General features: G+C 45.0%; 1 protein-coding gene across 3 annotated transcripts in view; it reads left to right on the top strand.

Moving 5' to 3' along the window:
* Positions 1-9: 9 nt before the first annotated feature.
* SH3YL1 (SH3 and SYLF domain containing 1) overlaps positions 10-15,183 on the top strand; it is a 46,656-nt gene continuing 31,482 nt past the window's right edge. Inside the window, exon 1 of one of the 3 annotated variants that reach the window (XM_082672825.1) lies at positions 10-169. Coding sequence is in view for 1 of the 3 variants with exons in the window: in XM_082672824.1 (XP_082528950.1) it covers position 617 (1 nt within the window). In the remaining 2 variants the exon portion in view is untranslated. Of the gene's footprint in view, positions 170-568; positions 618-13,254; positions 13,282-15,183 lie in introns of those variants that run through there. The other 2 variants (XM_082672824.1, XM_082672826.1) reach the window with 2 other exon arrangements.

The raw sequence follows: 15,183 nt of genomic DNA, 5'->3' as shown, positions 1-15,183 counted from the left end.
ATGGGGGAGAGCTGGGGTCACGCGCCTCTGCTGAGTGACCACCCGAGGGCAGGAGAGGGCGTAGCCCCGAGTCCCGGGGTTTTGGGGGCCACAGACTGAAGCCAGAGAGACGGGGCCTGATGGGTCCCCGAGTGTCCTCGGAGAGTAGGGAGTCAGTCCTGGGATTCAGGTGAGCGCCCGTCACCTGGGCCGCGCGGCCGAAGGTGAGGCCCGCGATCAGGGGCTGGGCGGGGTCCGCAAGGGCACCTCCTGGTACCCCGAGACCCCCGCCCCCAGTGCCCGGGTCGGAACCGCTGCGCAAGGTCCGTTCTGCGGCGGGACGGCCGCTGGGCTGCCCAGTTGTCGAAGCTGGGCTGCTTCAGCAGCCGCCCTGGGACCGGTGAGGGCGAGCGCACACCTCCCTTAGCTGCAGTTTTTATCCTGCGAATATGTGTAAAGTAGGTGCTTTGCCCCGGAAAAGCGGGTGTTTACCTGCTCCCTCACGTGTCTCAGGTGTGCACCTCGCTAGACCGGTCCCTGCCCTGGGAGGCGGAGCCGAGCGGGGAGGGCCTCTCCTCTTCCTGGGTAGGTGTCGGCAGCTCCAGGGGCGCCGGAACGGACCAGGCTCGGGGTCGCAAGTGAGTACGGGTGTCGGTGACGCCGCTGAACCTCACCTGGAATCGGGACCACCCCTTGCGCTATACAAAAGTTTTGCTGAGGAGTGTAAATCTTTGGTGAAAGAGGTAGAAACGATGTCTTTGGGAGTTTTTTGCTGTTGCGCATCTATTAACACTCAGTTATCCCACAACTGTTAAAAGTTAAGAGGAACCAGCTCCCTGGACTCTCCACAAATGCGGTTGTGATTCAGGTTTGGCCCCAGTTGATTCAGTTCACAGAATGGCTCTTCTCGTTTTTAATTTTAGCGATTGTCATTCACTTCATTTGTAAATATCTAATATTTGAAAAGCCAAGTATTAGGCACTATCTTTTTTCGCTCCCGTCTGTTTTAGTGGAGGACACTCTGGACCTTTGTTGGATGGTTTGGGTTCAGCCTGGGCCTGGCTCGCGCAGCCGGAGGCAGAAAGCTGCCATTGTTTCCGGGCTCCCCAGGTGTAAGTGCCGGGCCCTCCACACCTCACCTGGCCCTGCCTGTGATCAGCCACAGTTCCGGGGAACCTCTTGGGGCAGAGTGGCCGCCTCCCTGGTGCTGTGAGCGCTGGACCTTGGATCTCTTTCCTTTACTGTGGTGGTTTTTCCTTGTGTAATGAAATAGGAAACTGCTCTGAACAGGTAGATGACCATAAGATAATGAGATTTACCCTGCTAGCTGGAAATGGGTTATTTTCACTTCATCTCAACAGATAGTTCTGTGTCACCACTGCTGCTGCTGAGGCTGAGTTGGAGAGAATGACACAGACAGGGGAACCCTGCCCACAGAGAGTAGGAATCTGATGGCCCCAGAATGTTCTACCAAAGGGGAGGAGGTTTTCAGGTTTTCTTTTGTATCCAGAACATGCGTGTCCTGCATTTTTGTCCTCATGAGAGTTTTTATTGAGGTGTGGGAGATGCCTGAATTAATAATGGGTTAGTCAGAAACTCTGCACACACGCACCTCAGAGAAATAACAAGTCTCCATGGTGCCGTTTAGTTCTTTCTGTGGCCTGCTATTGGCATACCTGCGCAGTGACCAGCTGGAGGTTAAAATCAGTTGTTACTTCCATCCTGTTTATCATGCATAAACTAAGGAGAATTGGTTATCTGGTTTACAAATATTCTATTTAAACAGAGTTTCTTTAAAATGAGTTAATACTATCCCTCATCTTTTGTAAGATTAAAAAAATATTTAAAAGAAATCTGTGCTTATCAGGAGTGATTTGATGCTTTTATTCCATTTAGGAAATTTTCTCGGGCTTTCTCACTGTTTAGAAAGAAAGATATGGTGTTTGGAAAGAGAACGCTGACAGGCGAAGGGGATGTTGCTGCCGTGACGCTGAGTGACCGGTGGTCACAGACGTCTTTCTACAAGTTGCCTTATGTGCAAGTGTGTCACGATAAGACATCATCCTGTGCAGTTGGAGACCTAAACACACGGAATTTTTATTTTCTTTGGGAGGAGTCCATTTTTCACAGTCACTGACCAGGTTAATGTGGCCTGTGTAGTCCTTCTCTGAGCCAGGATCACTCTTCAGTTTGAGAAAAGGTAACATGCTATAAGTCGAGGGGCTCCTTATGCTGGAAGTTATGGTTCTTGCCACTCCATAGTCTCTGTCCCCTGTCTGAATCCTGTGGTCAGGGGAACAAGAAAAGAGGCACAGGCCACGGTAATGTTTGGGGCTCAAATCATTAGTTTAGTTTGAAGTTTGGATTAGAAGGTTAATGACCTGACCAGAGAGACCAGTTTTGATTTCTAGAACTGACAGACTTTGTCTCCTTAAGACAAAGGAAGCAGTTAAACCCAGGCCACAGAGAGATAAGAATTAGTTTAAGAAACAGTGGTGTCCACCTAAAGGGGTGGGATAGGGAGGATGGGAGGGAGACAGAGGGAGGGGATATGGGGATGTATCTATATGTATAGCTGATTCACTTTGTTATACAGCAGAAACTAACACACCATTGTAAAGCAATTATACTCCAATAAAGATGTTAAAAAAAAAAGAAAGAAACAATGGCCATAGTTATCAGGTGGTAGTGTCCGAGATGATAACGTCCTAATAAAGCTAAACTCAATATTTCAACGGCTTTCAAAAGATTACATAGATATATAAAGTTTCTTTTATTTTAGCTAAGGTTTATAGCCAAGATAAAAATTAATAAAAAATTTCCTATAGGTAGCCCTCTCCTAATTGAGACTCCATTAAGGAAAATAATATATTAGATGCTTGTTGACCAGAGGGAAAGTGTGGGGAGCGCTGAAGTCTGAAAACGCTGAGGTGTTGGGAGGGGCCTTTCCTCCCCCTGCTTCCCTTCTAGACCGCAGGGCTGGGCCGGAGACTAGCCACTTCTACCACCCGCGTGGCAGCTTACTCCAAATAGTTTCTGATGTCACTGTGGCCCCCAGTCACCCCAGCCCCGAGTTTACTGCCCCATGACCAATATGGGAATTATTTCTACATCTTAAGCTCATTTCAAGCTTTTGAGGTTTCCAAAGTAAAAATTTTCTCCTCAGTATTAAAAAAAAAATCCTCTTAATTAAAAAAAAAAAGTCTTAGTATGGAAATTTTCAAATATTTCAGTTACTTTTGAAAGAAAACTTTACATCTGTTTTCTTGGCTTGAGGTTTGGCATCCATCCTTCTCTTAGGAAGAAACTCAAATATTTATAGATGATTTGCTTTGCCTTGGAATTCAAGAGACTTAAGAATTTTATGCATGTTGAGATGCAAACCATGACTTAATAATGACCTTGTCTTCACGACTTCAGCACTATAATCATATCAACATTCTGAACAGACCGTGCCCCTCTGCCGAATGGTACAGCAGAGGAAAAGTGGATGAGCCATGATTTGATGCTGAGGACAGGAATTGAGGCTTGTCTCGAAATCGTTGTTATTACTTGTTGGCTCTGACGGAAAAATTCACCATTATACAACTATGACCTGGCAGTATGCTCATATTAGAAATGTAATAGGATCTGTACTAGTCAAACAAATTAGCCAGGTTCTTCTGGAATTCAGCTGAACGTGAAGGTGTCCTCACCGTGACCATGTGACACCCAGCTCGCAGTGACGCAGGGCTGTGTCTAGCACTCAGGCTTAGGGATTGAGCTTTGTGGTCTGCAGGCATCCCGGGCTGCGTGTGAATTCCCCAGTCCAGTAGCTTTCCTTCCCATGTTTATAAAAGAGGCTCTGACCTTCCCTACACAGGATGTTTGCAATAGCAACTCTCAACTGTGGAATTTGCTTATTTAACTGGTTTAATTCTGCCTGGTTGATGGAGTTCAAAGTAGAAAGTCTTTTGGGGGTAAGGTTTATGTATCATTTACTGAGCTTTAGTTGCACGTGCCAGAATATCTGCTCCAAATTGGCTTTAGCAGGAAAGGATTTCACTGGTCCACGTGACTGAAGAGTCCGGAGCTGCTTGTGGCACCAGCTGTGGCCCAGCCCTGGGCTCAAGCAGTGCCGGCAGAGCCCAGGTCCTCTCTCCAACTCTAGTCAAGCGCTCCTCTGCATGGCTTTGCTCGCAGGCTCTCCCCAGTGGTGACAAAACCTTGCAGCAAGTCCAAGCAGAAGTGCCTGTGAAAGAGGCAGTTCCGGCAGCTCCCACACAAGCCCTTGGTCAGATGCTGACGTGGATCAGCCTTGGTTACAAAGCTCTGCGGTAGCACAAGGAGGACACTTGGTCTAATTCTGCAAATGCGTCCCCTTCAGGTGTGGCTTCCGTGGAAACAGACACACTGTGCTGGTTCCAAAAACCAGAGGCGTAGATGCTCAGTAGGAAAAGGAACCAATTTCCACTGAAGTTTATTAATTCAAGTCAGTGCGATGTACTGAGCACCTGGATATATGAAGAGGGCTCTACGGGGGCACAAAGCTTTGTAAAAAGCACAAAGCTTTGTAAAAAACACTGACTGTAAGGATTGCAGCTGAGTGGTGGACAGCTGTGTGGGTAAGAGTCTCAAATCACAAGCTCGAGTGCTGGAAGTGTAAACATTCTATCGAGTCCTCATTTTCAGTCACGTCTCAGAGTGGGTGTTGAGAAGAAGCGTCAGGTGTGTGCTGCCTCTGCCCACTCAGATTTGCTTCTGGGTCTTCAGTTATCATTAGTTCTGAAGCTGCCCCTGCTGCACTCCCAGGGTCCTGGCATCCCAGCTCTGATGGGACAACAGGAGTTCCCTGCAAGCAGAGAGCTGGCTCTCCCATGCCTTCTGGGCTGCAGGGGTCCTGGCACCCCAGCTCTGATGGGACAACAGGAGCTCCCTGCAAGCGGAGAGCTGGCTCTCCCATGCCTTCTGGGCTGCAGGGGTCCTGGCACCCCAGCTCTGATGGGACAACAGGAGCTCCCTGCAAGCGGAGAGCTGGCTCTCCCATGCCTTCTGGGCTGCAGGGGTCCTGGCACCCCAGCTCTGATGGGACAACAGGAGCTCCCTGCAAGCGGAGAGCTGGCTCTCCCATGCCTTCTGGGCTGAAGGGGTCCTGGCACCCCAGCTCTGATGGGACAGCAGGAGTTCCCGCAAGCAGAGAGCTGGCTCTCCCATGCCCTCTGGGCTGAAGGGGTCCTGGCACCCCAGCTCTGATGGGACAGCAGGAGTTCCCTGCAAGCGGAGAGCTGGCTCTCCCACGCCTTCTGGGCTGAAGGGGTCCTGGCACCCCAGCTCTGATGGGACAACAGGAGCTCCCTGCAAGCGGAGAGCTGGCTCTCCCATGCCTTCTGGGCTGCAGGGGTCCTGGCACCCCAGCTCTGATGGGACAACAGGAGCTCCCTGCAAGCGGAGAGCTGGCTCTCCCATGCCTTCTGGGCTGAAGGGGTCCTGGCACCCCAGCTCTGATGGGACAGCAGGAGTTCCCGCAAGCAGAGAGCTGGCTCTCCCACGCCTTCTGGGCTGAAGGGGTCTCCGTGGGGTGGGTGCCACTTGGCAGTGGGGCTGCTTGAGGCTTTTTAGACCAGTGTGCTTGTTGGTCTCCTGACACTCAGGCCTCCTTAGTTTGGGGTTTGGTTTGCTTTGCTTTTGTCCTACCTTTCCTGTGACAGCCTAGAAAGGACTATTTTAAGGTACTATGCCATCAACTTGTACCACGCTTCCCTCTCACCCTCCTCTCTCTCAAGATCTAGGAAATGTTACAGAGTCTGAGAGTCAGGGAACCTTTGCGCTTACTCAGCACATGTTCTTCTAAACCCACTGGGTTTTCTATGTAAATGAGCCTTTCCTAGTCCTCACAGGGTTTTGATCTTTAATTCCTAAAAGCAACAAATGCTTCATTCATTTAACAAATATTTATTGGGCACTTACTATATGTTATTATGGTGTGTGTTGGAGATATTACAGTTAATAAAATAGTCAACGTGCTTAACCTTATAGCACTTACATTCTAGAGAGGGAGATTAGGTTAGAACGATCAGATCAGATAGACAGATAGACAGACAGACAGGGTAGATAAAAGCCATGGTGTAGGCTAAATATGGTGGAAAAACTTTGAGGCGTGTTATCAATGAGCTATTACTTAGAGCATTTCTTTGGAGAAATGACCATAGGTGTTCAAGACTGGAAACAGAGAAACCACAGAGGAGGCGGCTAAACAGACACCACAAGAGCAGATATTCCTTGGGCCAGACTGGTGGCAGGGGAGCGGGTGAGAGGTAACCAGATTCTGAGCGTGTTGAACGTCTGTACTCCAGTAGGGCGTGCTGGTGGATTGGCACTGGGAATGAGAGCGATATGGAAGTTACAGTTGGCTCAGGTTTTGAGTGTGAGCTCCCTGATGGATGAAGCCTACCTGGAGAGGAAACTTGGGGAGCAGGCTGGAGAGGAGGTTAGGGCATCACTGTTAAGTCTAAATGTGATTAATTTGAGATGCTTACTTGGATACTTGATTTCAAGGTCCAATCAGTAATTGATACGGTGAGTCTGGCATTTAGGGAAAGGTTAAAGAATAGATCAGGCTTGGAGAATTATCAGATATAAATGGTGCTTAAAGTCACAGGACCTGAGGTGTGAGTGTGAATAGGAAAGGTGGAGCCTTGGGGAAGCTGAGAGGACCCTGAAGGGGCTGGCCTCCAATGCTTCACTCCCTCTTGGAGGCTGTCGACGGGAAAAAAATGCACAATGTGAGAGTTGTGAGTTAAGTTTTATTTGGGGCAAAATGAGGACTGTAGCCTGGGAGACAGCCTCTCAGATAGTGCTGAGGAACTGCTCTGAAGAGACGGGGTGGGGAGGCCAGTGTACACGTGATTTCGGTGAAGGGGGTACATGTAGTCAAGCACACAGTTTGGCAGACGTTCGCTGCCGGTCACAGCAGATGTCCCTATCAGTGATTTTAGTGCTTTTCTAGATATGAGAAAATGTGAGAAACTGTGCTCTTAAAATCTGCTCCTGACAAGATCTAAGTATCTGAAGGCCTGTTCTGCCAGTTCTTTGCAGAGCACAGAGGGCCTCATTCCTGAGCTCCGCCCTGAGCTCCTTTCAGGGTGTGTTGAAGGTCAGCGACTGCAGTGACCTCATCTTTGTAGAGTCAGATGGCAAGTGACAATTTTCAGTTGGCAAGACAGACGAAGACAGTGTTAGCAACCTTGGCACTGCTGGGTCCTCTGGGGCCTCTCCCACAAGACATGGGGCCGGTGTCTTCCTTGCTCCTTGGGTCATCTGTTGTTTTGTGCAGCCCACGTGGTAAAGCTCTGCTCAGCCCCCAGGCAGGGATGGCCCCGGGGTGGGGGGATCTTGCCAAATCTCAGGTCTGGTCTAAGATTTACGTACTCATGGTTTCAAGTAGAAGCGGTGTTTAAGGTTGATTTGGAAGAATGAGTGGAATTTTAAGAGGTCAGAGGTTGGCTTTTTTTTCCTCTAGGGCCAGGCAGCCCGTATATCAGGCTTTGAGGGCCAAGAGGAAAACTGAGGCTATGTATTGACACCTACGCAACAAGAGAGAAAACAATCTTCCACAAATTGTTACTGATGAAAACTGAATTATAATAATAATTGAGAACTTTTTTTGTAATCCAAATCTTCTGGTGGGTAGAATGGGATTCTCTTTCCGGGAGAACGTTTTCACCTTGAGTTCACTGTTCAGCGCCCCTCGTCACGACAGATCATAAACGTTCAGCTGTCAATGCTGATCTAGGATGGGATTTTACCTGTTTCATCTTTGGAAGTGTGTTCTCACATAAAATATTCTTCTTTTGATTCATTTTTTTCAACCAGCCGTTCCCATGGGAGAACAGTGCGTGGCTGGGTGTGCCCGAGTCCTCGGGGCCTCTGAGCTCCCGACGCCCCTTCCGTACGTGCTCTGGGCGGGGCTGTGGGGCTCCTGTAAGGGGCTGATGCCGAGTTCCCTCGGGGAGCAGTGAGAGGCCATCTGGCGAGCCCGTTTGGCCAGAGGCCCGGGAAAGCCCTCTCGGAGTCCTCTCCACAGCCCCCCGCACTCAGAAACCAGAGGCCCCACTGCTCTGAGGACTCCTGCCCCTGCCGCCCCCAGAGGGAGCCCAGCCTGGTGGCGCGCAGCTGTCCGCCGTCCTCGGGCTGAGCGACAGCTTCTCCAAGGAGGGCTGCATCTCCTCACCTTTGCCCCCGACCCGAGGACTGGCCCTCAGCCGAGGGCGCCACACGGAGTGAATAGCTCCCACAGTGAACATCCCCTCTTTGACCCGCAGTGTGCGTCCCACCTGCCGTTGGACTCTGCCTGCTACACCTCTTCCGGCCAGAGGCATGACTCGGGCGCAATGAGGAGGGTGCAGGAAGGGGCCTATAGCATCAAGTTTTCAGGCACGTGCTAATAGGAGCACTTGGTACAGCAAAGATCTATCTTTTTATCCATTTTAACCTTTAATAAAAAGGCAAAACTACTGCTTTGCTCTTTTAGAAGGACCTGCAAGTAGTCTATTAGGAATGCTGTGTAATCAAAGGGAAAGATATTAACATGTGGTATGTTATATTTTATGTGTTTTCACCCGGTTATCCACCTCCCCAAACTAATTAAGTGATTAGAATGTATATAAAGCAAGTCTAGTCCTAAGTTAGAAAATAAAAATTACAGATACTTCTCCATCTTTCTTCTGCAGCGAATACCATGGAGGGATGAGAAATCATTTTTAAGCATAATAAGGAGGGTTATGTCAGCTGCAGCAACAAGCCCCCAAATCTCGATTTCTTAGCACAAGAAGAGTTGTGGGGGGCAGCTTCCCCCGTGTTCTGATCCAGGGTTCTCCATCCCTCCCACTGTGGCTGTACCCTGGAGACCCCTTCAGGCAGCCCGTGATAGGAAGGGAGGGTGCAGAAGACGCTCCTTCCCACTATTTGGGCGTAGAAGCGACATCCATTACTGTCTCTTGGCGGCAGCTCCCGGGACCAGCGCTGTGCTGACGCGGGAAGCACACGAGTGTGTGGGAAACTAGCTAACACGGGAGACCCCCTGCATGCGACTTGTTCATTCCATAAAGAGTAAGGTTACATCATCTTAGATCCCAACAGAAATTAAGAGAGGCCTCATCTAGTCCTATGCCAGGTATCAAAGCACATGCGTTACAAATGGACAGTGCACGTTAGTCGGGTTTCTAGTCGCACTCGGGTTGCCTTGCTGATCGCCAGCTCGGTACCTCCTTTGTAGCGATCCAGAGGAGGAGAGGCGGGCTCCCATCGAGGCTGTTCACACCGGTTGTGGTTTTCGGAAGCCGTCAATTGTGTCAATACCATATCGGAAACTTGGAAATGCCCCCTACCGTGCACACTTTTTCTTGCTCACTGTGGAATACCAAAACCAACTGTATGTCATTAGCTTGCTACTGACGTTAGTCAAGTCATGACTAACAGCCACTTCCATAAAATGTACTTTAAAGGCCGAAGTATCTACATAAATATGTTCACTTGGAATTGTTCTACGTTGTATTTTTTCTAAGACCTTCTAAGTCCAGACTGTATAACCAAAGCATTGAGAATAGGAAAAGTTTAAAGACCACTAGTAAATTGACATAATTTTAAATGGATGTGTTAAGATTCCTTCCCTATTTAAAGATTATGTGCTTCTGAGAATTTTTCTGTGTTCATCTTTGTGTTTCATATTCACCATCGCAAGTGAAAGTAGAGAACCAACAGTAGCAGCTTTTCAGTATCTCAGTACCATCGTCAAAATGGGACAGTGTGATTTTAAACAAATACATGATCGAGAAGATGAAGAGCAACTTTGTTAGTTCCTAAAAATGCAAATTTCAGAATTGTCAATGGTATACAAATGCATATAATAACAACTGAATATTTAGTGTATAGCCACTCACCAAGTCCCTGTCCTCTGAATGATGTGTGTGTGTGTGTGTTGTGCACACGCTCGCACATGCGTGAGGGAGGGGAGGCTGTGTGTGCTCTCTTGTTTGTGTAAAACATAAGGGTACATTTTTCACTTTTCTACACCTCTTCATGCAAGACATGTTGGCTGTGAGAGGTCAGATTTTAAACAAAAGACAACTTATGGAGTAATTATTCATAATATACATATTTTTTTACAGCTGGAGTCATACGTTTCCACTAATATATTAAATATTTAATAGTACAGGATTCAATTTATGCTGAGCAGTCTTTGTTCTGTAATATTTCAGACATACAAAGGACTATTGAGAATAACAATTTTTACATCCGTGACTTACTATGCACAGCCTAAGGGAAAATGTACAAGTTTCCAGTAAGCTTCCTATATAAGCCTTCCCCAGGGCCACCCCACCCCCAAATCAAGTATCATTTTACTTTATCTTTATATATAAATATTTGTATAACATTTATGTAAATGTTTACATAAATGTGTGACACCCTATATATCTTTATGCAACTTGTTTTTGCTGTCAATATTACTCACATTTTGCCATGTTGATACAGTAGATCTAGTTTATCTGAAGTTCTGTATAGAATACAATTTTAATACTACACCAAACTAGATATATCCGTCCTCCTCTTGAGGGACGTTTGTCTCCTGTTTGAATATATTTATTTCTTTGTGCTGTTAAAAGCCCTGCCTCGGTGGCTGGGCTGCCGCAACAAGTTACCACAGACTGGTCGGCTTACAACAGACACGCCCTCTCCCGCGTGGAGGCTGCCCGTGGGGCGTCAGCCGGGCCGTGCTTGGAGGGACGCACCCCTCCAAGAGTCCTGCCTTCTCTCCCCCAACTCCTGGGGCCCCAGTGCTCCTGGGCTTGTGGCCGCATGGTCCAGCCTCTGCCTCTGTGGCCACGTTGCCTTCCCCTCCTCTCTGCATCTTCCCCTTTCTGTCTCCTTAAGGACTTAGGGGCCCCCGGGTAGTCAAGAATGATTAACTTAATTACGTCTGCAAAGACCCTGTTTCCAAATAAGGTCCCTTTCACAGGGTCCAGGTAGACGTGAATTTGGGGGCCACCATTCAGCCGGGCAGCCAGTGCCTCTGAGCACGTCCAGGAGTAGAATTGGTGGGTCATCTCCAGCTGTCCTCAGAACAGCTCCCACAGCAGCTGCACTTACTCACGTCCCCACCAATGGGACAGAGGCTTCCCTATGTGCCCCTGCACAACCTACACATGCTCATTGGCAGGCTTTTATAATTTCCGTCAACCTAAAGGACAAGACACGGTAATGCATTATGGTCTAGCTTTGCATGTCCCTGGCTTCTAGGGAGTTTGATCAACTTTTCATATATTTATTGGCCATGGAGGTTTCCTTTTCTGTGGATTAACTAATTGAACACTTTGCCCCATTTTCTATAGTGATTTCATATTTTTATTGATATTAAAAGATCTGTATATATTCTGGGTGTGGTACATATATACAATGGAATATTACTCAGCCATAAAAAAAGAATGAAATCATGCCATTTGCAGCAACATGGATGGACTTAGAGACTGTCATACTGAGTGAAGTGAGTCAGACAAAGAAAGACAAACATATGATATCACTTATATGTGGAATCTAAGAAAAGGGTACAAATGAACTTATCTCTAAAACAGAAAAAGTTACAGATGTAGAAAACAAACTTATGGTTACCAGGGGTTGGGGGGGAGGGATAAACTGGGAGATTGGGATTGACATATACACACTACTATATATAAGACAGATAACTAATAAGCACCTACTGTATAGTACAGGGAACTCTACTCGATACTCTGTAATGGCCTATATGGGAAAAGACTCTAAAAAAGAGTAGATATATGTATATGTATAACTGATTCACTTTGCTGTACACCGAAAACTAACACAACATTGTAAATCAACTATACTCCAATAAAAATTAAAAAAAAAAATAAAACAGAAATGGAAGAAGCAAAATGTCCAGAACTAAAGAAGGATTTAAGAATTCAACTTGAAGAATCCTAAATTTTAAATAACAAACGAAAAAGTAGAAGATACTAAAGATATGATAGAAATACAAATTGAAAAATTCAAATTGATTTGTAATTATAATAAATCAATTAACCATAAATCATATCAATCATAAACGTAAATAAATTTAAAATTTCTGTATTAAAAAATAGAAGATCTTTATATATTCTGGATTCTAAATCTCTGTCACTTATGTTTATGACAAATATCTTCCAATCTGTGGCTTATATTTTTATTTTTTAAATGTATGTTGATACAACTTTTTAAACTTTAATGTAGTTGAATGTATCTGTAGTTTCCTGTTATTGTTGTGCCTTGTTTGTAGCATTCCTCCATCCTTGAATCATAAAGATATTCCCTATTCTTTTTATTCTAAAAGTACTAAATTTTGCTTTTAATATTTAGGCGTTCAATTACATTGAATTTTTTTGTGTGTGTATGATGTGATATGTAATCTAATTTTATTTTGTTTTCCTTTGAATGACCTAAAGTCCCAGAATAATTTGTTAATCTACCATGTCATCTCTCTCATATATTTTTAAATATATGAGTATATATATATATATATATATATATATATATATTCCTTTCTTGCTTTTGTCATGAAGGTAGCATTTTTAATTAAGTGCTGTGGATCATTCAATAAATTGTGTTGTATAATTTTAAAATATTAGGTTCTCACTTCATATCCTATACCAATGCAAGTTTGAGGAGGGTCAAATATTTAATGTAAAATAAAAGCTCTGGAGGAAGAAAATTTAGAATAATACTTGTATAATTTTTTTAAAGGCCTTTAGTCACAATAATAGAAAGATTATAATGGTAGAAAGCTCAGAGAGATATTGCCATATACATAAAAACAAATACTGAAAAACTATACATAAAAGTATGAAAACAAGAAGCTGAGATACAAACTTGTGACATGATTAAAATTATAGACAAAAGGAGTATGGTACCAGAAAAATAAGCAAAGAACATGAACAGAAAATATGCAAAACAAAATGTAAACAAACAATAAAAATTTGTCATCCTTTCTGATGTGCACACTTTGCCTCGACCAGCTTCCCCAGTAACAGTACGAATTTTTTATGGTAATACCCAGTGGTTCTAAGGTTGGATAGTAATTTTAGAAGGTGATTTGATAATGGAATAAAAAGCTAGACATTTTTTATTTTTTTCAGTCATTAATTCCAACTCCTAAGGTTCTCTCAAGATAATTACCATCGAACAGTGGTATCACTAAAAACTAAAAAAGGAAATAATCTCCTTGTTTAGCAATAGGAACCAACTGAAGCACACACTAAAATGCAGACAGTAGTATTGGTGAGTATTAGTAGTAGGGATGCCTTTTTTCTTCAATATTTGTGTATCTATATTTTTCCTTTATTTTTACAATGCACTTATGCCATAATTTCTGGTGGTTTAAAAAATATAGAAAAATTTTCAGGGACTTCCCTGGCGGTCCAGTGGTTAAGACTCCATGCTTCCAGTTCTGGGGGCATGGGTTCAATCCCTGGTCGGGGAACTAGGATCCGACATGCCACGTGGTGTGGCCAAAAAAAGAAAAAAACAATTTTTCCTCATAGTTGGGCCTTTTGCACTATGAATTTGAACAGTAATTCTCCCATAATTTCTGGTTCTTTTATGGTTTGACTTTTGGTTGTTTTTTTTTTTTCTTTCTTTTTTTGCGGTATGCAGACCTCTCACTGTTGTGGCCTCTCCCGTTTGGGACCGAGCACAGGCTCCGGACGCGCAGGCCCAGCGGCCGTGGCTCACGGGCCCAGCCGCTCCACGGCATTGTGGGATCTTCCCGGACCGGGGCACAAACCCGTGTCCCCTGCATCGGCAGGGGGACTCTCAACCACTGTACCACCAGGGAAACCCTGACCTTTGGTATTTTAAATCATCAATGCATTTGGAGTTTATTGTTATGTAATGTGAAACTGTGGATGACTTTTTTCCCCCAAAGGACCACTATTCTTTGTGTACAACAGCTTTTCCACAATGATTTCAGGTGCAATATTTATCATATATTAAATTAATTTATATATTTGGGCCAATTTCTGAATTTTTTTAATGGATTTATATATATTTATTTATTTATTTTATTTTACTTATTTTTTAATTTTTTTTGGCTGTGTTGGGTCTTCGTTGCTGCGCGCAGACTCTCTCTAGTTGCGGCGAGTCAGGGCTACTCTTCGTTGCGGTGCACAGGCTTCTCATTGTGGTGGCTTCTCGTTGGGAGCACGGGCTCTAGGTGCGTGGGCTTCAGTAGTTGTGGCACGCGGGCTCAGTAGTTGTGGCTTGCAGGCTCTAGAGTGCAGGCTCAGTAGTTATGGTGCATGGGCTTAGTTGCTCCGCAGCATGTGGGATCTTCCCAGACCAGGGCTCAAACCTGTTTCTCCTGCATTGGCAGGTGGATTCTTAACCACAGTGCCACCAGGGAAGCCCTGAATTTTCTATTTTGTCAAATTGATTTTTCTGTCTGTATTTACATCACTAAGAGGTAAATTATTGAGGCTTTATAATATGTTAAACCAGAGCTTATCCCCTTCATTATTCTTCTTTCACACATTTTCTTCTAGCTTTTCTTGCTTATTTTTCCATATGAATTTGGGAACTGCTTTGTTTAGTAGTTATGAATTTGATTTCATTTTTTAAAAAGTAGAAAAACCATCATAAGAAAATTGAAAAGACAAATGGCAAAGAGGAAATCAATGTTTGTAACTCGTATTCTAGAAAAAAAGGTTAATTCCCTTAATATACAAATCAATAAGGAACAGAGAAATACCCTCTATAAATGGACAAGAAATAAAAAAAAAAAGATTTGACAGAAATGGAAAGATATTCAGTATTACTCATCATAAAAAACAAAAGTACACTGAGAACTTCATGACAAAGAAACTGGTACTGGAATTGCCACTTGCCGTAAACAACCAGAAACTGGGGAAAACATATGGGGCATCTGTTTTCATGTTGGACGACAGGCGAGTGGGTCTAGGATCCCAGAGGAGAGGGGAAATTGAGGTGAAGTCCACAATTGCCCGTTTTTCTGCCTGGACCACTTTCCAAGCTGCAGCACAGGGAGGGAAGCCCACCGTGGCCTGGGTTCTTTCTGAATGGGGGAGACAAATTGAGTTTGGAGAGGCTGAGCAACTGGAGTTTACAGAGCAGATTCCCAGAGGAGAGTGAATCAGAGATGGAAAGAGCTCCAGAGATCTGCAG

The sequence above is a fragment of the Grampus griseus genome, assembly GCF_964374135.1.
Source record: "Grampus griseus genome assembly, chromosome: 15".
Classification (NCBI taxonomy): domain Eukaryota; kingdom Metazoa; phylum Chordata; class Mammalia; order Artiodactyla; family Delphinidae; genus Grampus; species Grampus griseus.
The sequence above is the reverse complement of the archived record's forward strand: the minus strand, read 5'-3'. Positions and strand labels throughout refer to the sequence as shown.